Source organism: Ranitomeya variabilis, chromosome 2, assembly GCF_051348905.1.
Source record: "Ranitomeya variabilis isolate aRanVar5 chromosome 2, aRanVar5.hap1, whole genome shotgun sequence".
In the NCBI taxonomy this organism is placed as follows: Eukaryota; Metazoa; Chordata; class Amphibia; order Anura; family Dendrobatidae; genus Ranitomeya; species Ranitomeya variabilis.
Genome location: NC_135233.1, coordinates 428,159,932 through 428,187,916, shown reverse-complemented (window position 1 = coordinate 428,187,916; position 27,985 = coordinate 428,159,932). Strand labels below are relative to the sequence as shown.

At 46.4% G+C, this 27,985-nt stretch overlaps 1 protein-coding gene across 1 annotated transcript in view; it reads left to right on the top strand.

Moving 5' to 3' along the window:
• The window catches only part of LOC143803827 (embryonic protein UVS.2-like), a 43,921-nt gene that overhangs the window by 13,542 nt on the left and 2,394 nt on the right, over positions 1-27,985 (top strand). The window contains exons 9-17 of the mRNA XM_077281592.1: positions 308-435; positions 10,186-10,301; positions 10,779-11,004; positions 12,085-12,203; positions 12,407-12,632; positions 20,561-20,676; positions 21,154-21,379; positions 22,460-22,578; positions 22,782-23,007. Of these exons, the coding sequence (XP_077137707.1) occupies positions 308-435; positions 10,186-10,301; positions 10,779-11,004; positions 12,085-12,203; positions 12,407-12,632; positions 20,561-20,676; positions 21,154-21,379; positions 22,460-22,578; positions 22,782-23,007 (1,502 nt within the window). The remainder of the gene's footprint in view (positions 1-307; positions 436-10,185; positions 10,302-10,778; positions 11,005-12,084; positions 12,204-12,406; positions 12,633-20,560; positions 20,677-21,153; positions 21,380-22,459; positions 22,579-22,781; positions 23,008-27,985) is intronic.

Here is a 27,985-nt window from a genome sequence, read left to right as displayed (position 1 = left end):
TTAATCCCCCGATATGTATCATTAATCCCCCGATATGTAGCATTAATCCCCCGGTATGTATCATTCATCCCCCGATATGCAGCATTAATCCCCCGATATATATCATTAATCCCCCGATATGTATCATTAATCCCCCGATATGTAGCATTAATCCCCCGATATGTATCTTTAATCCCCGATATGTATCATTAATCCCCCGATATGTATCATTAATCCCCCAATATGTATCATTAATCTCCCTGATATTTATCATTAATCCCCCGAAATGTATCATTGATCCCCCCGATGTGTTTCCTCTTTCCTCTAGATACGCCTTCTCTATAACAAGTTACCACCCTACTATCCTACCGAAACCCGACCCCTCAGTGCCCATCGGACAGAGATATGGTCTCAGCAACTTGGATGTTACAAAGATAAACGCGTTGTATCAATGTGGTAAGAAGTGCCTGAATAACTAGATTATATATACGATGAATCTACAGAATCACTGCGCACACAGCTGAAAGCAGACGTTCCATCCACTATATATAAGGACACATCTGCAGGGATTTCTCAATATCTGACATGAAATCAGAATAAACCTTTCCCCAGTTAGGTCATTAAGGATTACCATAATTATTAATATTTGCCAAATGCCAGAATAATGAGAGATAATGTTTTAAGGCATTTTATTGTTTACTGCAAAGTCAAAAGTTTTAAGTACAAGATTTCCTAAATGAAGTCAAACATGTATTAGGTCAAACTCAAAATAGACAAAGTAGCAACAAAATCCCGGAGCAGCAAACTGAAAGCACCGGAGCAGCAAACTGAAAGCTTCCGGGGAGCTATAGAGTGTTTTAAACCATACAGAACTATGTTATTGACGTTATTACACACACATTTATAAAAACATACAGTAAGTCACTGTGTACATTACGTTACTGATCCTGTACTGATCCTGTATTATACTCCAGAGCTGCACTCACTATTCTGCTGGTGCAGTCACTGTGTACATACATTACATTACTGATCCTGAGTTACATCCTATAGATCTTTTATTATAAAAATGAAAAACATAACAATAATAATAACAGAAACAAAACAGAAATATCAGCCAGAAAATAATCAGTATAATGAACACTGGTCCAGCCGCTCATCCTCTCCTCTCACGCATATTTTATATACAGAATAATAACTAATAATAACTAACATTAAGTACTTACACCTTCTGGTTCGGTCACCAAACTAAATAATAGCAAACAATATAAACAATAGCACACAAAAACAAATAAACAATAGCAAACAAAGGCTATATACACATACATATTTTTATTATTATTATTATAATTATTATTTTAATTTTTATTTTTTTATTATTATTATTTATTTATTTATTTATTTTTTTTATAAATAAAATAACCACAAAGTATGCAAATATATACAATACTAAGCTAAACACCACCCCACACTCAAGCGCACCATTCCCAACCTCCGCACTGACCTGAGAGCTGGTCCTGCGTCTCATGCTTCAGTTCATGTCCAACGTCCATAGGCCAGATCAGGCAGTGCCAGTTTTTCCCCCAAACAACCCAGTGTCCCATAGTCCCACAAGATAAACCCACCTCCCCCCTTTTCCCACCACCCAACCTAACACCTACACCCAAATCTATATCCCCATATACAATATATACAATATATACAGCAGCACATACCACAATAATTACAAATCATGAAGCCCAACTTCGGCGCCTGCAGCCCTACATCACTGTATAATGATCAAACAAAACAAAAATCTACAGTGTCAGCAGCAGCCCACCACCAGGAAAGGAGATGGCCAGACTAGGGCACACTAAAAGAAAAGCCCCTCCAGAGGAGCGCGGCCCTCCGTGTGCCCAGTCTCCCATACTCCAGAGAGCGCACCTTCACCAGATCACCGAGTATGGTCCTAAACACATCGTCCACTGGGAGGATTTTTCGTTGCGTCGATACTAAGCACCGTGCGTTCCACGTGTGATAACTAACCACTGCGCTAACTAGAAATAAGGTGCAGCGGTCCCTACCACCAAGGTCTCCGAATGCTCCATAGGCCCATTCCACATAGGAGAGACCGGCCAGCCGAGACCAGCCAATGAAGGCGCCCACCCTGTTGTACACCTCTGTGTTGAAGGGACAATGAAGCAGGAAGTGGTCCATGCTTTCCAGCAAGGTACCACAATGCTCCCGAGGACAATTCCTGTCCTCAGAGCTCCTACACTTCAGATTGTCCCTCACACATAGTTTCCCATGGAAGCAGCGCCAAGCCAAGTCCCAAAACTTTGAGGGGATCCTGATAGAATTCAAAAGATGCAAACCCACCCCAAGATCCCGACTTGGGCAGTCCCTGAGCGCCAGAGGCCTCTGGAAATGGGTCAACAGAACCCTATTATCAAGGAGTTTCCTTGGCAGAGTCCTGATCTCCCACATTCCCAGAACCCACCGACGAATTACCTTCAGAATCAAGGTAGCGTAAGCCGGAAGATGTCCATGCAGTGTGCGAAGATCCTTCACTTGCCCTCCTGTCTCCCATTCCTGGAAGAAAGGCTGAAACCATCCCCTACAGGAGAATACCCATGGAGGAGCCCTTTCTTTCTAGAGGTCTGCAATATTGATCTTAATGAAGATATCCACAAGGAATACCACAGGGTTGACCATACCCAACCCTCCTAGTCTCCTCGTACGGTAAGTAACCTCCCTCTTGACCAGGTTCAGTCTATTCCCCCATAACAGTTGGAAGAACAAACTGTAGACCCGAGTCCAGAGAGATTCCAGCAAGATGCACACACTGCCCAGATAAATCATTAAAGGGAGCAGGTAAGTTTTGATCAGGTTTACCCTTTCCCTTAGGGTCAAAGACCAACCCTTCCATTGGTTCACCTTCTGAGTGGCGATCTCTAGCCTGCTGTCCCAATTTTGTTTGGCGTAATCCCCCTGGCCAAATTCGATGCCAAGGACTTTTGCAGAGACTTTGGGTCCTGGAAGGGTGTTCGGGAGAGCAAAACCAGGATCTCCTCCTCCCAGCCAGAGACTCTCACACTTATCCCCGTTGATCTTGGACCCGGATGCCTCCGAGTAGCGATCTACCTCTGACATCAGCCACCCTGCCTCCTCGTGAGAGGAAACAAACACAGTGACATCATTGGCATACGCCACCACCCTCAGAGTGGCTTCCGGTGCTGCCTGGTCCATCCCGATCCCGGCCAACGGTCCACGCTGCACCCTCCTAAGAAGAGGGTCAATCGCAAACACGTACAGCAGCGGGCTCAAGGGACAACCCTGGCGAACACCGGACCCAACCTCAAAAGAGCTGCCAATTCAACCATTCACAAGCGGGAAACTCTCTGCCGCACTGAACAAGGTCTTAAGCCAATCAACAAACCCCCCCGGCAGGCCATATCTCAGAAGGACGAACCAGAGGTACTCGTGATTAACCCGATCAAACGCTTTTGCCTGGTCCAGTGACAGCATGTACCCCTTCCAGTGACCATCCCTACCCTGCTCCACTGCCTCTCGGACACAGAGCACAGCACTAAATGTGCTGCGACCTGGAACAGAGCAATGCTGGGCCTCCGAAAGGAGTCGGGGTGCAAATTTCACCAGCCGATTAAACAGCACCTTTGCCAGAACCTTCCTGTCTGCATTGAGAAGCGCTATGGGACGCCAATTCTCAATGCAAGATGGGTCCTTACCCTTTGACAAGATGAATAGAGCAGACCTCCGCATTGACTTCGGCAGAGTGCCCGAGGAAAGACACTCATTGAATATTTCAGTCAAGAGGGGAACCAAAACGTCCTTAGAGGTCTTATAGAATTCAGATGTTAAGCCATCTGGACCAGGCGATTTTTTGGGGGCAAGCCCTTCAATCACCAACTGAACTTCCTCTTCCCTGATCATTTCTGTCAAAACATCAAGAGAGGGGTCTACCCCTGGTTCGGGGACGGCTTCAGCCAGGAAAGCCGACATCTCTTCCCAATCAAGATCCCTCTTCCCCAAGAGGTGCGAGTAGAAGGATCTGACAACCTCCAGGATCCCTGATCTGGATTGTCTCAGGGACCCCGTAGTGTCGACCAGTCCTGTAACTACTTTACTATTCACTGACATCTTGCAGTTTCTGTAAGGGTCGGGCGAGCGGTACTTCCCGTAATCCCTTTCAAAAACCAAAGATGCGTGTCTATCGTACTGACACCTCATAAGCAAAGATTTCACTCTGGAGATCTCCTCGCGGCTACCTCCAGTTGAGACAAGATGTTCGAGTTTCCTCCTCAGACCCTGATACAGGCGGTACCTGCTCAGACTCCAGAGGCTCGAGAGCTGGCGGAAGAATCTTGCCACCCTTTCCTTGAACATCTCCCACCACTCTGACTTACTACTACAAAGATCCAGTAAGGGTACCTGGCTCTGAAGAAAATCCTCAAAGGACTGTCTTATCTCCGCTTCTTCCAAGAGAGACGAATTGAGCCTCCAAAAGCCTCTTCCCATCCGGGGGGTCTCTGTAACATTCAGAGAAAACAAAATTAAACAGTGGTCGGAGAACTCCACCTCAACAACAGACACTGCTGAAGAGACAGCTTCCTCCTTTAAATAAAACCTATCTATTCTGGACCTACAGTTACCTCTATGATAGGTGAACCCCTCGTGGCCTGGGGTGTGCCGAATGTGGACATCCACCAGGCGAGCCTCACTAGCTATACTATTAAGGGCGACGCTATCATAAGTCAACTTGTCTCTGGAACCTCCTCTATCTCGGGGCCTCGTGACAGCATTGAAGTCCCCTCCAAAGACAACCTGCTGACTTGTAAAAAGGTAGGGCTTGATCCTCATAAAGAGACACTTCCGGTCCCACTTAGATTGGGGACCATAGATGTTAATGAGCCGGAGCTCTTGTCCCTTCATGAGGACATCTAAGATCAGGCACCTCCCCATTTCTAACTCAATAACCCGTCGGCATTCCACCGGTGCGGTAAAAAGGACGGCCACTCCGCTATATGGCTCGGCCGCAAGAGACCAATAGGAGGGCCCGAGTCTCCACTCCCTTTTAGCTTTAAACACGTCTGCCATGTTTGGCAGCCTGGTCTCTTGCAAAAAGAAAATGTCAGCTTCAACCCGGCTGAGAAAATCAAAGGCCGCAAATCTAGCTGTATTTGACTTTATACTGGCGACATTAATGGACGCCAGCGTCAACGGAGTGGGTATCGCCATCATTGATGATTGAGTTAGATGGCTTTCTTCTTCCCACTCCCCTTATCCTCTGCCTCAGAGGAGGAATCCTTCCCCCTCTTTAAGGACATGGAGGTATCCATTTCCACATGTTTTTTCTTTTTATCCTCGTCTCCAGACTCTGGGCCAGTCCCTCCCTCCAAGGACCTTACATTCCCAGAAGAAGGAGACTCGGCGCCCCCTGTAAGCCCCGCCGAAGCTGGAACCTCACCCTCAGCTTCCTTCTCAGAGGAAGAGATGTTCTCAAGGGCTTGGAACCGGTTAGAAAGACCAACCAGAGGGGAGTCAGTTTTTCCTTCCTTAGGTACCTTGGTCAGAGCGGGAGAAGATGTTTTATCTCCCTTCTTTCTCTTCTTTTTGGTGCCAAGCTTACGCTTTTCCTGTAGCCACTGCCTATTATCTTCATCCATACTTTCATAATGGGAGGATTCGGAGGCAGTGGTGGTTTCCTCCCTGTGGATCCTCCTGACCTCCTCATCCCACTAATCATCCCTCGGGGCCTCAGCAGCAAGACTGGCATCCAGGACAGGGTCTGCCGCAGTAGCCCGGGGCTCGCCCGGCTCCCTATCCTGTCTGCGCTTGTCTAGATGCCTCAGCTGGGCAGGCGTCTTTTTATTGCTTTTCCTCCTTGGCCCCTCAGCTCCCTCACCCCTGCTAGTCCCTTCCCCAGCAGAATCAGCCTCGCGGCTTTCTCCCACCGGGGTCACGACTGCATTAGCGAAGGAGCGAGGACAACGGCTGAATGGGTGACCTAATTCACCACATAGGTGGCACCTAATCTCCACACAAGATGCAGCAAGATGGCCGATATCCCCACACAAAGCACATTTCTGCACAGTGCAGTTTGCATTGAAGTGCGTGGGGTCACCACACCTGTGACAGAGCTTCGGTTGCCCCTGGTAGAAGACCAGGATACGATCCCTACCTAGGAAGGCAGATGATGGTATGTGGGCAACCGTACCACCTGAACGCTTAAGTTTTACCATAAACGTCCAGACCCCTGACCAGATACCAAACTTGTCACGGTTTTTCTTTGGCATCTCCACTACCTCTCCATACCGGCCAAGCCACGTCATGATGTCATAACAAGAAAGCGACTCGTTACATGTCATCACGGTCACTTTCTTGACTTGATTTTGGCGAGACACCGCCTCAACGGCAAAGTCTCGCCAGCCGGGCTCATTTTTTGCCAACTCATAGTTCGACCAGAAGATTTCAAGCCCTTATGGCCGAACAAAGCTGACATCAAACTCAGGTGTGGAATAGGGATGTATCAAGGCATAGATGTCAATCGCCTTGAAGCTCATCTTCAGCAGGAGCTCCACAACCTTCTACCTTAGAGGACATGCATCACTGCCCCTCCACCGAAGACGGACCACATTCCTACGCACACTACCCGGCCCGGTTGTTGGGAGGGACCACACTGTATCCCCCACTCTTTGCTCTCGGAAGGCCCTGAGGCCATGCCTCTCTATCCAGAAGGATAGATCAACCTCTCGACCCTCTACCATTAGTGATCTCTCCTCCTTCTTTAGAGCCTCCAGGAGACGCCGTTGCAACATGCCGTACCCAGAGCCCAGAGACGAGGAGGATGCCCTATTTCCCCCGGAGGTGACAGCGGCAAAGCTCCTGACAGGTGCTGCCACCACCAGGGGGGCAACCGGACCAGTGACCACATCCACACCAACAGTATTACAATTACCCACCTCCATAACCCCCTCACCCTCCACCAAACCAGCAACCACACCACTAGACAAAGAGTTTTCCGCATCCATACCCACCACTACATTCACTCCTGCTGGACCAGTGACAACAGAGGGTGACACTTTGGCCTCCGCATCATCAGGCACAAGGGGCTGAGTCTCCTCCACAGAACTGGAGGTGACCTCACCCCTGGTTTTATGTGTGCCCTCCGCATCATCAATTGATATTTTCCGCTGCTTCATGGTTGCTACCAGGCGGCGTTGATCTTTAGCTGCTGTGAGGCACCGCTGATCCTTAGCATCAGGATCTTGTTGACCAGCGGCACCAACACAAAATAGGACTTTGGGAGGACCGGAACTCCCAGCCCCGGTAACCCCCTCACACTGCCGCCGCTCCTCAACTAAGTGATCGGCGGCAACAGTATTCAGGGGCACCGAGGCTACCGAAGCTGCCCCCGACACCGGGCAGCTCCTCCCTCCCACTGAGGAGCGGACCACAGTATCGTGGCCTGACCGTTCGCCCGCCGCCGGGCCGCCCTCACTGTCCAGTCTCTCGGCTGATGCACCTGCTGCTACGTCCCTGCTACTACAAGCAGAGACGGAGCTCTGTGCCTCGTTGCGTTGCTTTGTAATCTCCCCACGCCTTTGCACCAGATCCACAGCAGAAACCAGGCTGGGCTGGGCAATGGGGCTTATACAGCGAGCTGACCCTGCAGCCGACTCAGGGGGTACAGGGAGGGGCGCATACACATAGCTTACCATTTCCTGCAGCTTAAATTTGGTGGTCTTTGACTTTTTCTTCTGGCCCCCAGGTGCCTCCTCTGGTAAATCATCACCAAGATGGAAGTTCTGAAGGCACACTGGGGACTCCAGGAGCTTGATCTCTGCCATTAGCGCCCCTCCCTGGCCAATGTTGTCACTGTCCTCCCCAGAGCCAGCAGAACTGGCTGTCATTGTCGCCTGTCCTGCAGGGACCTCGCTGCACGTGGCCTGTGAGTGACTAAGCAGGCTGCCAGGTGGGGCTTTCTGCTGGTCATCCTCCTCCTCATCATCATCATCATCATCCACCTGGCTCTCAGGCTGCAGCCCCATCTGCCTTTGCTCTCTGTTATCAGCCATTTCTCTGAATCGGTCTTCATTTATAAGCTTTTCTTTAAATGGTCCACTTTTTTCTCTGATGAAAGCTTTTCTGACTTCAAGCTCATTGATCTCAACTTTTAGTCTCCTTACCTCCGCCTGGAGCTGATTCTTCCTCGGTTTGGAGGAACCTGCAGCTTTGTTGCTTGTGCAGCGCAGATCCTCCCGAAGCCTCCTCAGGGTCTTACTCGCCTCTTGATACTCACGGAGGTGGCTCATGACCCGGGAGGCATAGGTGGACACAGACTCCCGGGGTCTCTGCAGCGCCCAACCCTCCTCAGTGAGGTTGGCCTCACCTCCGTGAGCACTCAGCTTTCCTCCGGAAGGACCACCATCTTGCACGCTAGCAGGCTTCTCCTCCATGGAAGCCTTGCGGCTTCTCTGGGTCTCTGCAGACCTGGGGGGAGTAGGAGCCACATTGCTGCGACTCCTGGTGGAGCGTCTCACCCCCAAATCCTCTGATGTGCAGGCTGGATGCTGGTTCCTTCTGCCCCCCGCCAGCCTGGTCCGGGAAGCAGAAGCCTGGGACTTGGCTCCTTCACTCATCCCAGGAAACCCATTCACTCCCTGGGTAAGAGAGAGAGCAGGTCCCCGGGTGGAGAGGTAGTGGTTCCCAGGAGCTCAGGAGCACACAGCAGGTTCAGTGGCGACCACACCCACAATCACCACAATGAGTAGCAGCTGAGCTGCACTCACTATTCTGCTGGTGCAATCACTGTGCACACACATTACATTACTGATCCTGAGTTACATCCTGTATTATACTCCAGAGCTGCACTCACTATTCTGCTGGTGCAGTCACTGTGTACATATATTACATTACTGATCCTGAGTTACATCCTGTATTATACTCCATAGCTGCACTCACTATTCTGCTGGTGCAGTCACTGTGTACATACATTACATTACTGATCCTGAGTTACATCCTGCATTATACCTCAGAGCTGCACTCACTATTCTGCTGGTGCAGTCACTGTGTACATACATTACTGATCCTGAGTTACATCCTGTATTATACCCCAGAGCTGCACTCACTATTCAGCTGGTGCAGTCACTGTGTACATACTGTACATTACATTACTGATCCTGAGTTACATCCTGTATTATACTCCAGAGCTGCACTCACTATTCTGCTGGTGCAGTCACTGTGTACATACATTACATTACTGATCCTGAGTTACATCCTGTATTATACTCCAGAGCTGCACTCACTATTCTGCTGGTGCAGTCACTGTGTACATACATTACATTACTGATCCTGAGTTACATCCTGTATTATACCCCAGAGCTGCACTCACTATTCTGCTGGTGCAATCACTGTGCACATACATTACATTACTGATCCTGAGTTATATCCTGTAGTATTCTCCAGAGCTGCACTCACTATTCTGCTGGTGCATTCACTGTGTACATACATTACTGATCCTGAGTTACATCCTGTATTATACCCCGGAGCTGCACTCACTATTCAGCTGGTGCAGTCACTGTGTACATACATTACATTACTGATCCTGAGTTACATCCTGTATTATACTCCAGAGCTGCACTCACTATACTGCTGGTGGAGTCACTGTGTACATACATTACATTACTGATCCTGAGTTACATCCTGTATTATACTCCAGAGCTGCACTCACTATTCTGCTGCTGCACTCACTGTGTACATACATTACATTACTGATCCTGAGTTACATCCTGTATTATACCCCAAAGCTGCACTCACTATTCTGCTGGTGCAGTCACTGTGTACATACATTACACTACTGATCCTGAGTTACATCCTGTATTATACCCCAGAGCTGCACTCACTATTCTGCTGGTGGACTCCATCTGTACATACATTACATTACTGATCCTGAGTTACATCCTGTATTATACCCCAGAGCTGCACTCACTATTCTGCTGGTGCAGTCACTGTGTACATACATTACATTACTGATCCTGAGTTACATCCTGTATTATACCCCAGAGCTGCACTCACTATTCTGCTGGTGGAGTATATGTTGAACTGGTTGTCCGATAGGAAGTACATTCTGAAGTGTTATGATTTCTCTTGCAGGCCTCTGTCGGGGGATAGGAAGTACATTCTGAAGTGTTATGATTTCTCTTGCAGGCCTCTGTCGGGGATTACTTTCTAATTCTTCGGGATCAGTCGTTTCTCCTAATTACCCCAGCAGTTACCCCAGTAATACCACCTGTACTTGGCTCATTCGCATCCCAGCCAATCAGGTGAGACTCCTGAGTGTAGTGTCAGTGGCGGGATCTAGTGATGAGACATGGACTGCCCCCGTGGTCACTGATCACAATCCCCATCCCTTTAATGTTCCATTCCTCATACTGGCGCCTTCCTTCCTTTGTGAGTGAGGGGGTCTCTGGGCACCAGGGATCGGAGGGCAGCTTGTACCTCTGCATCCCTTACCCTGAATACTGAATACTCTCTAATCCTTTGCTCAGGAGTCCAGTGGGTGGTCGTACAGCCTTCCTGTCAATCACTGAGTAGACACTCCCACTGGACTCTTAAGCCCAGACTAAGTGAGTGGAGATATAAATGGATGCATTACTAGTTTTTTTGCCCGTTTTCCCAGCTAAATATCCCGCTGCCTCCCCCAGATATGGCCGACACTACATGTCCCCTTTATCATTAGTCTTTTGTACCTGCAGGACCCATTAACCCAGCTGATGCTAAGATCTATCTTTTCCTATCAGATTTTCTTGCAGTTCAGCGCCTTTGATGTCTACGCCTCCACGGACTGCGCCTCCGATTACCTGAGAGTTTACGACGGTGCTAACAGGTCGGCCCCTCTGCTACTGGACAGGAGCTGCGGAGCGGGACAGCCGCCCTCCATGATTACCACTGATAGGACCATGCTTATTGAATTCATCAGTGATGGCAGCATGGCGGCCCCCGGATTCAGCGCTTCCTACAGCACCGGTATGTGAACCCTATGTACAGCATGAGATGGCCACCCAGCATGGATAAGAAAAATGTGACTTCCTTCTTCCATAAACAGCACCACTATGTCTACAGGTCGTACGCGGTATTGCAGCTCTGCACCGTTCACTTCCATAGAGCTGAGCTGCAATACCAGACACAACCTGTAGACAGGGCTGGGCCTTGTTTTTGGGAGAAGATGGCCATGTTTTTCTCATACTGGAAAACTCTTTAAAATGGAACTTGTCAGAAACTTTAACCATCCCCCTGCAAGCAATTTATATGACTGTGCAGCCCTTGTAAAGATAAGTTATTTAATCCCTTTTATGTCTGCAATGTTCTTCTTCAGCAGCAAGAAACTGCGTTTTGAAGTTATAAACTTGTCTGTAAGTGCATTGGGGCGTGACGGCGCACTAATGCTACATTCACATTAGCGTTGTGCAGCGCAGCGTCGGGCGCAGCTGCGGCGACGAATGCGTCATGCGCCCCTATATTTAACATGGGGGCGCATGGACATGCATTGTCTTGCGTTTTTTGACGCTTGCGTCTTTTTTGACGCAAGCGTCAGGGCGCAGAGGACGCAGCAAGTTGCATTTTTTTGGCGGCCAAAAACACAACGCATGCGTCGCAAAACGCAGCGTTATGCATGCGTTTTGCATGCGTTGTGTATGCGTTGTGCGTTGCGCCGCCGACGCTGCGCTGCACAACGCAAATGTGAACGTAGCATAACAGCTTCTCAGCCTCACACTCTTCCTCCTACCCTACAGCACCCTCCTCTGGCTGATTGATAGGTAGTTTGCCCAAGTTCCCAGCCACTGACCTGTCAATCAACAAGGGGAGGGTGCTGCAGGGTAGGAAATAGAGCATGTGGCTGAGAAGCTGTAAGTGCACCGTCGCGTCCCAATGCAGACACTATTTCAAAATGCAATTTCTTGTTGGAGCAGCACTTTGTGACTTACTGGTTTGTCTTTTAATGGTTTGGGGGTTAGTAGAAGTTTTCGACAGGTTGCTTTTAAAAGACACGGCCAACTTAGGTGCTAATATAGAGCTGTATCATCTACTGTATCTCTTACTTTCCAGTAAATTGTGGTGCCATGCTCACCGACCCCACTGGAGTTATCACTTCTCCCAGGTACCCGGCTAGTTACCCGGCCTCCGCAGAATGTGCCTGGGTCATAATCGCACCGGATGGTTTTGCGGTGAGTATATAGACCAGAACTGGAGGAAGTAAAACTTTACCGGAATTCTAAATCTAGTCCTAGAGGAGATAAAGGTGACAACCCTCATGATAGTGTAATTGTGGCCATATTAGTTTTATACTCTCGGTGGAGGTGGAGACTTAAGGGTTGGCCGGCGACTCCATATTCACCGTGTGTAACTGAACTTTTGTCTTTTATTCCAGGTGTCCCTAAATGTGATGGAATTTAATGTGGAATATAAGAAGACGTGTACGTTCGATTATCTACTGGTATTTAATGGGCCAGTGACGACTTCCCCTCTGATTGGCAGATACTGTGGCAAAGATATCACCGTGCCCGGTATCCGGTCATCGGGAAGGACGCTTCTCCTCCAGTTCCACAGTGACACGTCCATTCAGGTGAAGGGATTCTATGCCACATATGCCTTCGGTAAGCGGTACTCTACTGATGGGACCCCAGGCTCCCACCGCCACATACTCTAATATTGCCCCTACCTTAATACTTTATATGAGGACATCCCACTAACAGATGACTTGTTCTTACCTTTCTTCTTGGCTAGACATATCCTGAGAAGAGTTTTGCATATTCTTTCGGGAGATGTGAATGCTCCACGTGTCTATAGGTGGCCACCCGGTGGTTGTGATGGGAATTAAATCCCTGTGGATCCCGCAGTGATCGTGCCGGGTCATGGTTCGTGATGTCTAGATAAAATAAGGATTCCTGTGCCGTGCGGCTCATCAGGTCTTAAACACTTTCATATATATAAATGGTCATAGAAATTTTATTGGCAAATGGTCCACGCGTTTTAGGGTCGAACCGAACCCTTCATCAGGACAGTAATACATGTCATTGTACATTTATATACATTTGAAAAAAGAGATAAGTTACAAATCATCCAATCTGATGTCTGGAGGCGCTCCCAATATCCGAGATCAATCACAGGACAGAATCTACACGGGAATGTCCTGCACTTATATATGTAGCTATATATTGTTGTACATGAAAAATGTTGTTATAATGTTACGTTCAATAAATAAATCGTATTAAGATAACATTTGCTTCTACAATACAATGAAATAATTCATATAGTTACTAAAAAATATCCAAATAAATGTAAGCAATAAATAATAATAATAATAATAGTTAATTCATACTATAAATGTTAAAATAAATTGTAGCTTCTGTAAAATAATATATATGTAAATATATATATATATATATATATATATATATATATATATATATATATATATATGATATAATATAAATACATTTTGTTCCAAATTATTATGCAAATAACATTTTTCTCTGATTTTCCTAAATGGTTGGTGCAAATGACAGTCAGTCTAATAAAAGTCATCACCCATTAGAGGATACATCTAATTTTATTGAATAAACCTCCCAATGATAACAGTATAATCTCCAAAATGAATAAAAACTTAAAATGCACTGTTCCAAATTATTAGGCACAGTAGAATTTCTAAACATTTGATATGTTTTAAAGAACTGAAAATGCTCATTTGTGGAATTTGCAGCATTAGGAGGTCACCTTCACTGAACAAAAAGCTATTTAACTCCAAAACATCCTAACAGGCCAAGTTACAAGTTACCATAGGAACCCTCCTTTGATATCACCTTCATAATTCTTGCATCCATTGAGTTTCTGCTTGTATTTCTTTGCATGAAGTCAGAACAGCCTCCCAGAGCTGCTGTTTTGATGTGAACTGCCTCCCACCCTCATAGACCTTTTTCTTAATGATACTAAAAAGGTTTTCTATAGGGTTGAGGTCAGGGGAAGATGGTGGCCACACCATGAGTTTATCTCCTTTTATGCCCATAGCAGCCAATGACTCAGATGTATTCTTTGCAGCATGAGATAGTGCATTATCATGCATGAAGATGATTTTGCTCCTGAAGGCACGTTTCTGCTTTTTATACCATGGAGGAAAGTTGTCAGTCAGAAACTCTATATACTTTGCAGAGGTCATTTTCACACCTTCAGGAACCTTAAAAGGCCCTACCAGCTGTTTCTTCATTATTCCAGCCCAAAACATGACTCCTCCACCTCCTTGCTGTTGTTGCAGCCTTGTTGGGACATGGTGGCCATACACCAACCATCCATTACTCCATTTGGACCATCCAGGGTTGCTCAACACTTATCAGTAAACAAGAATGTTTGGAAATTTGTCATGGTTCCCAATGGCAAGGGAACGTCAGAGAACTTAAATAACAGACTAGCTCTTGGGTGATGGAATCTCGAGCTGACCGTGAGCTAAGCCTACCACACAACTAACAGTGGCCGGGTGACGTACCTACGTTTTATCCCTAGACGCCCAGCGCCAGCCGGAGAACTAACTAACCCTAATAGAGGAAAAAACAGACCTGGCTTACCTCTAGGGAAATTCCCCCAAAAAGGAGACAGAAGCCCCCCACATATATTGACGGTGAGTTCAGAGGAAAAGACATACGCAGTATGAAGGTAGGTTCAGCAAAGCGAGGTCCGCTTACTAGATAGTAAGAAGATACAATAGGGAACTTCACGGTCAGCTGAAAACCCTATTAAAATACCATCCAGAAATTACTTTAAGACTCATGTGTCAACTCATGACACCGGAGTGGTAATTTCGGCCCACAAGAGCTTCCAGCTACAGAAACATAACATAACTGTGAACTGGAACAAAAATGCAAACAAACTTAGGACTAAGAGTCCAACTTAGCTGATAGTAGTCTAGAAGCAGGAACATGCAACAGAAAGGCTCTGGTTACATTGATGGCCGGCACTAGAATAACTGAGCAGCAAGGCTAAATAGGATACTCCCACATCCTGATGGAAACAGGTGAACAGAGAAAGTGAAGCACACAAGTCCAGTACCACCAGCGACCACCGGGGAGCCCAAAAACCAAATTCACAACAGTACCCCCCCCTCAAGGAGGGGGCACCGAACCCTCACAAGAACCACCAGGGCGATCAGGATGAGCCCTATGAAAGGCACGGACCAAATCAGAGGCATGAACATCAGAGGCTGTCACCCAAGAATTATCCTCCTGACCATAGCCCTTCCACTTGACCAGATACTGAAGTTTCCGTCTGGAAACACGGGAGTCCAAGATCTTCTCCACAACGTACTCCAATTCACCCTCAACCAACACCGGAGCAGGAGGCTCAACGGAAGGCACAACCGGTACCTCATACCTGCGCAATAATGACCGATGGAAGACATTATGGATAGAAAAAGATGCCGGGAGGTCCAATCGAAAGGACACAGGGTTAAGAATCTCCAAAATCTTATACGGGCCGATGAACCGAGGCTTAAACTTAGGAGAAGAAACCCTCATAGGGACAAAACGAGAAGACAACCACACCAAGTCCCCAACACGAAGACGAGGACCAACACGACGACGGCGGTTAGCAAAATGCCGAGTCTTCTCCTGGGACAACTCCAAATTGTCCACCACCTGTCCCCAAATCCGATGCAACCTATCCACCACAGTATCCACTCCAGGACAATCCGAAGACTCCACCTGACCAGAAGAAAAGCGAGGATGAAACCCCGAATTGCAAAAGAAAGGAGAAACCAAAGTGGCAGAACTAGCCCGATTATTGAGGGCAAACTCCGCCAACGGCAAAAAGGCAACCCAGTCATCCTGATCCGCAGACACAAAACACCTCAAATAAGTCTCCAAGGTCTGATTAGTTCGCTCAGTCTGGCCATTAGTCTGAGGATGGAAAGCAGACGAAAAAGACAAATCGATGCCCATCCTAGCACAGAAGGCCCGCCAAAATCTAGACACGAACTGGGTCCCCCTGTCAGAAACGATATTCTCCGGAATACCATGCAAGCGAACCACATTTTGAAAAAACAGAGGGACCAACTCGGATGAGGAAGGCAATTTAGGCAAGGGCACCAAATGAACCATCTTTGAAAAACGGTCACACACCACCCAGATGACAGACATTTTCTGAGAAACAGGGAGATCAGAAATAAAATCCATAGAGATGTGAGTCCAAGGCCTCTTTGGAATAGGCAAAGATAACAACAATCCGCTAGCCCGAGAACAACAAGGTTTGGCCCGAGCACAAACATCACAAGACTGCACAAAAACTCGTACATCTCGAGACAGAGAAGGCCACCAGAAGGACCTAGCCACCAAATCCCTGGTACCAAAGATCCCGGGATGACCTGCCAACGCAGAAGAATGAACCTCCGAGATGACTCTACTGGTCCAATCATCAGGAACAAACAGTCTACCAGGCGGGCAACGATCAGGTCTATCCGCCTGAAACTCCTGCAAAGCCCGTCGCAGGTCTGGGGAAACAGCAGATAATATCACCCCATCCTTAAGGATACCTGTAGGTTCAGAATCACCAGGGAAATCAGGCTCAAAACTCCTAGAAAGGGCATCCACCTTCACATTTTTAGAACCTGGTAAGTATGAGACCATAAAATTAAACCGAGAGAAAAACAACGACCAGCGCGCCTGTCTAGGATTCAGGCACCTGGCAGACTCAAGATAAATCAGATTCTTGTGATCAGTCAAAACCACCACCTGATGTCTAGCATGAACGTCCAGACCCCTGACCAGATACCAAACTTGTCACGGTTTTTCTTTGGCATCTCCACTACCTCTCCATACCGGCCAAGCCACGTCATGATGTCATAACAAGAAAGCGACTCGTTACATGTCATCACGGTCACTTTCTTGACTTGATTTTGGCGAGACACCGCCTCAACGGCAAAGTCTCGCCAGCCGGGCTCATTTTTTGCCAACTCATAGTTCGACCAGAAGATTTCAAGCCCTTATGGCCGAACAAAGCTGACATCAAACTCAGGTGTGGAATAGGGATGTATCAAGGCATAGATGTCAATCGCCTTGAAGCTCATCTTCAGCAGGAGCTCCACAACCTTCTACCTTAGAGGACATGCATCACTGCCCCTCCACCGAAGACGGACCACATTCCTACGCACACTACCCGGCCCGGTTGTTGGGAGGGACCACACTGTATCCCCCACTCTTTGCTCTCGGAAGGCCCTGAGGCCATGCCTCTCTATCCAGAAGGATAGATCAACCTCTCGACCCTCTACCATTAGTGATCTCTCCTCCTTCTTTAGAGCCTCCAGGAGACGCCGTTGCAACATGCCGTACCCAGAGCCCAGAGACGAGGAGGATGCCCTATTTCCCCCGGAGGTGACAGCGGCAAAGCTCCTGACAGGTGCTGCCACCACCAGGGGGGCAACCGGACCAGTGACCACATCCACACCAACAGTATTACAATTACCCACCTCCATAACCCCCTCACCCTCCACCAAACCAGCAACCACACCACTAGACAAAGAGTTTTCCGCATCCATACCCACCACTACATTCACTCCTGCTGGACCAGTGACAACAGAGGGTGACACTTTGGCCTCCGCATCATCAGGCACAAGGGGCTGAGTCTCCTCCACAGAACTGGAGGTGACCTCACCCCTGGTTTTATGTGTGCCCTCCGCATCATCAATTGATATTTTCCGCTGCTTCATGGTTGCTACCAGGCGGCGTTGATCTTTAGCTGCTGTGAGGCACCGCTGATCCTTAGCATCAGGATCTTGTTGACCAGCGGCACCAACACAAAATAGGACTTTGGGAGGACCGGAACTCCCAGCCCCGGTAACCCCCTCACACTGCCGCCGCTCCTCAACTAAGTGATCGGCGGCAACAGTATTCAGGGGCACCGAGGCTACCGAAGCTGCCCCCGACACCGGGCAGCTCCTCCCTCCCACTGAGGAGCGGACCACAGTATCGTGGCCTGACCGTTCGCCCGCCGCCGGGCCGCCCTCACTGTCCAGTCTCTCGGCTGATGCACCTGCTGCTACGTCCCTGCTACTACAAGCAGAGACGGAGCTCTGTGCCTCGTTGCGTTGCTTTGTAATCTCCCCACGCCTTTGCACCAGATCCACAGCAGAAACCAGGCTGGGCTGGGCAATGGGGCTTATACAGCGAGCTGACCCTGCAGCCGACTCAGGGGGTACAGGGAGGGGCGCATACACATAGCTTACCATTTCCTGCAGCTTAAATTTGGTGGTCTTTGACTTTTTCTTCTGGCCCCCAGGTGCCTCCTCTGGTAAATCATCACCAAGATGGAAGTTCTGAAGGCACACTGGGGACTCCAGGAGCTTGATCTCTGCCATTAGCGCCCCTCCCTGGCCAATGTTGTCACTGTCCTCCCCAGAGCCAGCAGAACTGGCTGTCATTGTCGCCTGTCCTGCAGGGACCTCGCTGCACGTGGCCTGTGAGTGACTAAGCAGGCTGCCAGGTGGGGCTTTCTGCTGGTCATCCTCCTCCTCATCATCATCATCATCATCCACCTGGCTCTCAGGCTGCAGCCCCATCTGCCTTTGCTCTCTGTTATCAGCCATTTCTCTGAATCGGTCTTCATTTATAAGCTTTTCTTTAAATGGTCCACTTTTTTCTCTGATGAAAGCTTTTCTGACTTCAAGCTCATTGATCTCAACTTTTAGTCTCCTTACCTCCGCCTGGAGCTGATTCTTCCTCGGTTTGGAGGAACCTGCAGCTTTGTTGCTTGTGCAGCGCAGATCCTCCCGAAGCCTCCTCAGGGTCTTACTCGCCTCTTGATACTCACGGAGGTGGCTCATGACCCGGGAGGCATAGGTGGACACAGACTCCCGGGGTCTCTGCAGCGCCCAACCCTCCTCAGTGAGGTTGGCCTCACCTCCGTGAGCACTCAGCTTTCCTCCGGAAGGACCACCATCTTGCACGCTAGCAGGCTTCTCCTCCATGGAAGCCTTGCGGCTTCTCTGGGTCTCTGCAGACCTGGGGGGAGTAGGAGCCACATTGCTGCGACTCCTGGTGGAGCGTCTCACCCCCAAATCCTCTGATGTGCAGGCTGGATGCTGGTTCCTTCTGCCCCCCGCCAGCCTGGTCCGGGAAGCAGAAGCCTGGGACTTGGCTCCTTCACTCATCCCAGGAAACCCATTCACTCCCTGGGTAAGAGAGAGAGCAGGTCCCCGGGTGGAGAGGTAGTGGTTCCCAGGAGCTCAGGAGCACACAGCAGGTTCAGTGGCGACCACACCCACAATCACCACAATGAGTAGCAGCTGAGCTGCACTCACTATTCTGCTGGTGCAATCACTGTGCACACACATTACATTACTGATCCTGAGTTACATCCTGTATTATACTCCAGAGCTGCACTCACTATTCTGCTGGTGCAGTCACTGTGTACATATATTACATTACTGATCCTGAGTTACATCCTGTATTATACTCCATAGCTGCACTCACTATTCTGCTGGTGCAGTCACTGTGTACATACATTACATTACTGATCCTGAGTTACATCCTGCATTATACCTCAGAGCTGCACTCACTATTCTGCTGGTGCAGTCACTGTGTACATACATTACTGATCCTGAGTTACATCCTGTATTATACCCCAGAGCTGCACTCACTATTCAGCTGGTGCAGTCACTGTGTACATACTGTACATTACATTACTGATCCTGAGTTACATCCTGTATTATACCCCAGAGCTGCACTCACTATTCTGCTGGTGCAATCACTGTGCACATACATTACATTACTGATCCTGAGTTATATCCTGTAGTATTCTCCAGAGCTGCACTCACTATTCTGCTGGTGCATTCACTGTGTACATACATTACTGATCCTGAGTTACATCCTGTATTATACCCCGGAGCTGCACTCACTATTCAGCTGGTGCAGTCACTGTGTACATACATTACATTACTGATCCTGAGTTACATCCTGTATTATACTCCAGAGCTGCACTCACTATACTGCTGGTGGAGTCACTGTGTACATACATTACATTACTGATCCTGAGTTACATCCTGTATTATACTCCAGAGCTGCACTCACTATTCTGCTGCTGCACTCACTGTGTACATACATTACATTACTGATCCTGAGTTACATCCTGTATTATACCCCAAAGCTGCACTCACTATTCTGCTGGTGCAGTCACTGTGTACATACATTACACTACTGATCCTGAGTTACATCCTGTATTATACCCCAGAGCTGCACTCACTATTCTGCTGGTGGACTCCATCTGTACATACATTACATTACTGATCCTGAGTTACATCCTGTATTATACCCCAGAGCTGCACTCACTATTCTGCTGGTGCAGTCACTGTGTACATACATTACATTACTGATCCTGAGTTACATCCTGTATTATACCCCAGAGCTGCACTCACTATTCTGCTGGTGGAGTATATGTTGAACTGGTTGTCCGATAGGAAGTACATTCTGAAGTGTTATGATTTCTCTTGCAGGCCTCTGTCGGGGGATAGGAAGTACATTCTGAAGTGTTATGATTTCTCTTGCAGGCCTCTGTCGGGGATTACTTTCTAATTCTTCGGGATCAGTCGTTTCTCCTAATTACCCCAGCAGTTACCCCAGTAATACCACCTGTACTTGGCTCATTCGCATCCCAGCCAATCAGGTGAGACTCCTGAGTGTAGTGTCAGTGGCGGGATCTAGTGATGAGACATGGACTGCCCCCGTGGTCACTGATCACAATCCCCATCCCTTTAATGTTCCATTCCTCATACTGGCGCCTTCCTTCCTTTGTGAGTGAGGGGGTCTCTGGGCACCAGGGATCGGAGGGCAGCTTGTACCTCTGCATCCCTTACCCTGAATACTGAATACTCTCTAATCCTTTGCTCAGGAGTCCAGTGGGTGGTCGTACAGCCTTCCTGTCAATCACTGAGTAGACACTCCCACTGGACTCTTAAGCCCAGACTAAGTGAGTGGAGATATAAATGGATGCATTACTAGTTTTTTTGCCCGTTTTCCCAGCTAAATATCCCGCTGCCTCCCCCAGATATGGCCGACACTACATGTCCCCTTTATCATTAGTCTTTTGTACCTGCAGGACCCATTAACCCAGCTGATGCTAAGATCTATCTTTTCCTATCAGATTTTCTTGCAGTTCAGCGCCTTTGATGTCTACGCCTCCACGGACTGCGCCTCCGATTACCTGAGAGTTTACGACGGTGCTAACAGGTCGGCCCCTCTGCTACTGGACAGGAGCTGCGGAGCGGGACAGCCGCCCTCCATGATTACCACTGATAGGACCATGCTTATTGAATTCATCAGTGATGGCAGCATGGCGGCCCCCGGATTCAGCGCTTCCTACAGCACCGGTATGTGAACCCTATGTACAGCATGAGATGGCCACCCAGCATGGATAAGAAAAATGTGACTTCCTTCTTCCATAAACAGCACCACTATGTCTACAGGTCGTACGCGGTATTGCAGCTCTGCACCGTTCACTTCCATAGAGCTGAGCTGCAATACCAGACACAACCTGTAGACAGGGCTGGGCCTTGTTTTTGGGAGAAGATGGCCATGTTTTTCTCATACTGGAAAACTCTTTAAAATGGAACTTGTCAGAAACTTTAACCATCCCCCTGCAAGCAATTTATATGACTGTGCAGCCCTTGTAAAGATAAGTTATTTAATCCCTTTTATGTCTGCAATGTTCTTCTTCAGCAGCAAGAAACTGCGTTTTGAAGTTATAAACTTGTCTGTAAGTGCATTGGGGCGTGACGGCGCACTAATGCTACATTCACATTAGCGTTGTGCAGCGCAGCGTCGGGCGCAGCTGCGGCGACGAATGCGTCATGCGCCCCTATATTTAACATGGGGGCGCATGGACATGCATTGTCTTGCGTTTTTTGACGCTTGCGTCTTTTTTGACGCAAGCGTCAGGGCGCAGAGGACGCAGCAAGTTGCATTTTTTTGGCGGCCAAAAACACAACGCATGCGTCGCAAAACGCAGCGTTATGCATGCGTTTTGCATGCGTTGTGTATGCGTTGTGCGTTGCGCCGCCGACGCTGCGCTGCACAACGCAAATGTGAACGTAGCATAACAGCTTCTCAGCCTCACACTCTTCCTCCTACCCTACAGCACCCTCCTCTGGCTGATTGATAGGTAGTTTGCCCAAGTTCCCAGCCACTGACCTGTCAATCAACAAGGGGAGGGTGCTGCAGGGTAGGAAATAGAGCATGTGGCTGAGAAGCTGTAAGTGCACCGTCGCGTCCCAATGCAGACACTATTTCAAAATGCAATTTCTTGTTGGAGCAGCACTTTGTGACTTACTGGTTTGTCTTTTAATGGTTTGGGGGTTAGTAGAAGTTTTCGACAGGTTGCTTTTAAAAGACACGGCCAACTTAGGTGCTAATATAGAGCTGTATCATCTACTGTATCTCTTACTTTCCAGTAAATTGTGGTGCCATGCTCACTGACCCCACTGGAGTTATCACTTCTCCCAGGTACCCGGCTAGTTACCCGGCCTCCGCAGAATGTGCCTGGGTCATAATCGCACCGGATGGTTTTGCGGTGAGTATATGGACCAGAACTGGAGGAAGTAAAACTTTACCGGAATTCTAAATCTAGTCCTAGAGGAGATAAAGGTGACAACCCTCATGATAGTGTAATTGTGGCCATATTAGTTTTATACTCTCGGTGGAGGTGGAGACTTAAGGGTTGGCCGGCGACTCCATATTCACCGTGTGTAACTGAACTTTTGTCTTTTATTCCAGGTGTCCCTAAATGTGACGGAATTTAATGTGGAATATAAGAAGACATGTACGTTCGATTATCTACTGGTATTTAATGGGCCAGTGACGACTTCCCCTCTGATTGGCAGATACTGTGGCAAAGATATCACCGTGCCCGGTATCCGGTCATCGGGAAGGACGCTTCTCCTCCAGTTCCACAGTGACACGTCCATTCAGGTGAAGGGATTCTATGCCACATATGCCTTCGGTAAGCGGTAATCTACTGATGAGGCCCCAGGCTCCCACCGCCACATACTCTAATATTGCCCCTACCTTAATACTTTATATGAGGACATCCCACTAACAGATGACTTGTTCTTACCTTTCTTCTTGGCTAGACATTTCCTGAGAAGAGTTTTGCATATTCTTTCGGGAGATGTGAATGCTCTACGTGTCTATAGGTGGCCACCCGGTGGTTGTGATGGGTATTAAATCCCTGTGGATCCCGCAGTGATCGTGCCGGGTCATGGTTCCGTTCATGATGTCTAGATAAAATAAGGATTCCTGTGCCGTGCGGCTCATCAGGTCTTAAACACTTTCATATATATAAATGGTCATAGAAATTTTATTGGCAAATGGTCCACGCGTTTTAGGGTCGAACCGAACCCTTCATCAGGACAGTAATACATGTCATTGTACATTTATATACATTTGAAAAAAGAGATAAGTTACAAATCATCCAATCTGATGTCTGGAGGCGCTCCCAATATCTGAGATCAATCACAGGACAGAATCTACACGGGAATGTCCTGCACTTATATATGTAGCTATATATTGTTGTACATGAAAAATGTTGTTATAATGTTACGTTCAATAAATAAATCGTATTAAGATAACATTTGCTTCTACAATACAATGAAATAATTCATATAGTTACTAAAAAATGTCCAAATAAATGTAAGCAATAAATAATAATAATAATAATAGTTAATTCATACTATAAATGTTAAAATAAATTGTAGCTTCTGTAAAATAATATATATATATATATATATATATATATATATATATATATATATATATATATATATATATATATGATATAATATAAATACACTTTGTTCCAAATTATTATGCAAATAACATTTTTCTCTGATTTTCCTAAATGGTTGGTGCAAATGACAGTCAGTCTAATAAAAGTAATCACCCGTTAGAGGATACATCTAATTTTATTGAATAAACCTCCCAATGATAACAGTATAATCTCCAAAATGAATAAAAACTTAAAATGCACTGTTCCAATTATTAGGCACAGTAGAATTTCTAAACATTTGATATGTTTTAAAGAACTTAAAATGCTCATTTGTGGAATTTGCAGCATTAGGAGGTCACATTCACTGAACAAAAAGCTATTTAACTCCAAAACATCCTAACAGGCCAAGTTACAAGTTACCATAGGAACCCTTCTTTGATATCACCTTCATAATTCTTGCATCCATTGAGTTTCTGCTTGTATTTCTTTGCATGAAGTCAGAACAGCCTCCCAGAGCTGCTGTTTTGATGTGAACTGCCTTCCACCCTCATAGACCTTTTTCTTAATGATACTAAAAAGGTTCTCTATAGGGTTGAGGTCAGGGGAAGATGGTGGCCACACCATGAGTTTATCTCCTTTCATGCCCATAGCAGCCAATGACTCAGAGGTTTTCTTTGCAGCATGAGATGGTGCATTGTCATGCATGAAGATGATTTTGCTCCTGAAGGCACGTTTCTGCTTTTTATACCATGGAGGAAAGTTGTCAGTCAGAAACTCTATATACTTTACAGAGGTCATTTTCACACCTTCAGGAACCTTAAAGGGCCCTACCAGCTGTTTCTCCATGATTCCAGCCCAAAACATGACTCCTCCACCTCCTTGCTGTTGTTGCAGCCTTGTTGGGACATGGTGGCCATACACCAACCATCCATTACTCCATTTGGACCATCCAGGGTTGCTCAACACTTATCAGTAAAAAAGAATGTTTGGAAATTAGTCTTCATGTATGTGTGGGCCCAATGCAACCATTTCTGCTTATGAACACTGTTTAAGGGTGGCCGAATAGTAGGTTTATGCACCACAGCAAGCCTTTGAAGGAGCCTACACCTTGAGGTTCGAGGGACTCCAGAGGCACCAGCAGCTTCAAATATCTGTTTGCTGCTTTGTAATGGCTTTTTAGCAGCTGCTCTCTTAATCCAATGAACTTGCCTGGCAGAAATCTTCCTCATTATGCCTTTATCAGCACAAACACATCTGTGCTCAGATACAGCCACAAATCTCTTAACAGTACGATGATCACGCTTAAATTCTCGGGAAATTTCTAATGTTTTCATCCCTTCACCAAGGCATTGCTCTATTTGATGCTTTTCAGCAGCAGAGAGATCCTTTTTCTTTCCCATGTTATTTGAAAACTGTGACCTGCTTAATAATGTGGAACATCATTTTTAAGTAGTTTTCCTTTAATTAGAATCACCTAGAAAACTAATTATCCCATGTGTTTAAGATGGATTTCAGTGATCCATTGATCTCTGAGACACAATACCATCCACGAGTTTATTTGAAAAACAAAACAATTAAATCTTTATCACACTTAAATCCAATTTGCATAATAATTTGGAACACAGTGTATATATACATTCTGTAGAGAAAGAAAACAATGACAAATATAACAAATATAAAATAAATACATTTATGTACATAAAAATATACACAGATGGATAAAAAATTTTAATAATAAATAGTATCCTGCACATAAAATTCCATTTAACTGGTGCATCTAAGACCAGCGTCACACTCAGCGTATGAAAATACGGTCCGTTATTTACGGCTGTAATACGCAGAAATGTTCCCAAAATAGTGATCCGTATGTAATCCGTAGGCAGGGTGTGGCAGCGTATTTTGCGCATGTCATCCTCCGTATGTAATCCGTATGGCATCTGTACTGCGATATTTTCTCGCAGGCTTGCAAAACCGACATCTAATGGATTTATGTGCTCAATTGTTCGTTAAAACATATACAGTATCTATATCTATCTATCTATATATATATATGTGTCATTGAGACACATATATATGTATGTATGTGTATATATATATATATATATATATATATATATATATATATATATATATATATATATATATATATATATTTAATTCAGCGCTAGATAGCATAAAAGCCGGTAATTCAATTGCCGGCTTTTGCTATCTCCTTCCCAAACCTGACATTATATGAGACATGGTTTACATACAGTAAACCATCTCATATCCCTTTTTTTTTGCATATTCCACACTACTAATGTTAGTAGTGTGTATGTGCAAAATTTGGGCCCTCTAGCTATTAAATTAAAGGGTTAAATCACGGAAAAAATTGGCATGGGCTCCCGCGCAATTTTCTCCACCAGAGTGGTAAAGCCAGTGACTGAGGGCAGATATTAATAGCCTAGAGAGGGTCCATGGTTATTGGCCCCCCCGGCTAAAAACATCTGCCCCCGGCCACCCCAGAAAAGGCACATCTGGAAGATGCACCTATTCTGGCACTTGGCCACTCTCTTCCCACTCCTGTGTAGAGGTGGGATATGGGGTAATGAAGGGTCAATGTCACCTTGCTATTGTAAGGTGACATTAAGCCAGATTAATAATGGAGAGGCGTCAATTATGACACCTATCCATTATTAATCCAATAGTACAAAATGGTTAATAAAACACACACACATTATTATAAAGTAATTTAATGAAATAAAGACACTGGGTGTTTTAATATTTTATTAGACTCTTAATCCACCTAAAGACCCTCGTTCTGTAAAAAAGCAAAAATAAAAAAAACAATATCCCATACCTTCCGTCGTTCAGGTCACGTCCCACGATGTAAACCCATCTGAATGGGTTAAATCATTTTGCACCCAGGAGCTCTGCTAATGCAATTGTGCTCCTGTGTGTAAAACCCCGGGGAATGAATGAAAAGCAGGGGAATGTCCTGTAATTACCTTGAGTCTCGGTGATGCGCCCTCTGCTGGATGTCCTCATATGAACTCGAGCCTGGGAAATTTTTGTTTTTACCAATTGAATATATTTCTACGTACAGGAGAATATTTATTTATTTTATCCATCTGCCCATATTTTGTATATATACTGTATTATTATTATTATTATTTATTTATATAGCACCATTAATTCCATGGTGCTGTACATGAGAAAGGGGTTACATACAGAGTTACAGATATCAATTACAGTAAACACGTTTACAGTGACAGACTGGTACAGAGGGGAGAGGACCCTGTCCTTGCGGACTTACATTCTATGGGACAGTGGGGAAGAGACAGAAGGTAGGGGTGAGGCGGCGGCGGCTCTGGTGGTGGTGAGGCGGCGGCTCGGTTATTGTAGGCTGTAGGCTTTCCTGAAGAGATGGGTTTTCAGGTTCCGTCTGAAGGATCCGAGGGTGGTGGATAATCGGACATGTTGAGGCATGGAATTCCAGAGGATGGGGGATATTCGGGAGAAATCTTGGAGGCGATTGTGTGAGGAACGAATAAGTGTGGAGGAGAGTAGGAGGTCTTAGGATGAACGAAGATTACGTGAGGGAAGATAGTGGGAGATTAGTTCATTATATATACTGTATATAAATGTTATTTTTTATGTTTTTTTGTAGCTACATACATGAGCGCAGGACATTCCTATGTAGATTCTGTCCAGTTATTGACCTTGGATATCGGGAGCGCCTACGGGCATTAGATGATTTGTAACTTTTTTCGTATGTATATATGTGTGGATTTGTACTATTACATGTATTACTGTCCTGATGAAAGGGTCGGTGCGACCATGAAACGCATTGGCTAATTACCAATAAAGCTTCTATGGCCATTTATATATGAAAGAGTTTGATACCTGACGATCCGAGCAGCAGGGGAATCCTTATTTTATACAGTATATACAGTTGTTTCATTGCAGCCATTAGGTAAATTCAAAAAAGTTCATTTTTTCTCATTAATGTACACTCTACACCCCTTCTTGACTGAAAAAACCCCAGAAATGTAGAAATGTTTGCAAATTTAATACGTATACTCACCTCTGGCAATCTGGATTGCCAGTGTTAAGTCTTGTACTGCCTGGTGAGGAGTGGAGAAGTCGGTGTTCGGTAGAGGTGTTTTGGAGAATTGTTCTGTGACTGTTGCTCGGTGTTTCAGTTGTGTGCAAAGTCCCTATCCTCTCTTAT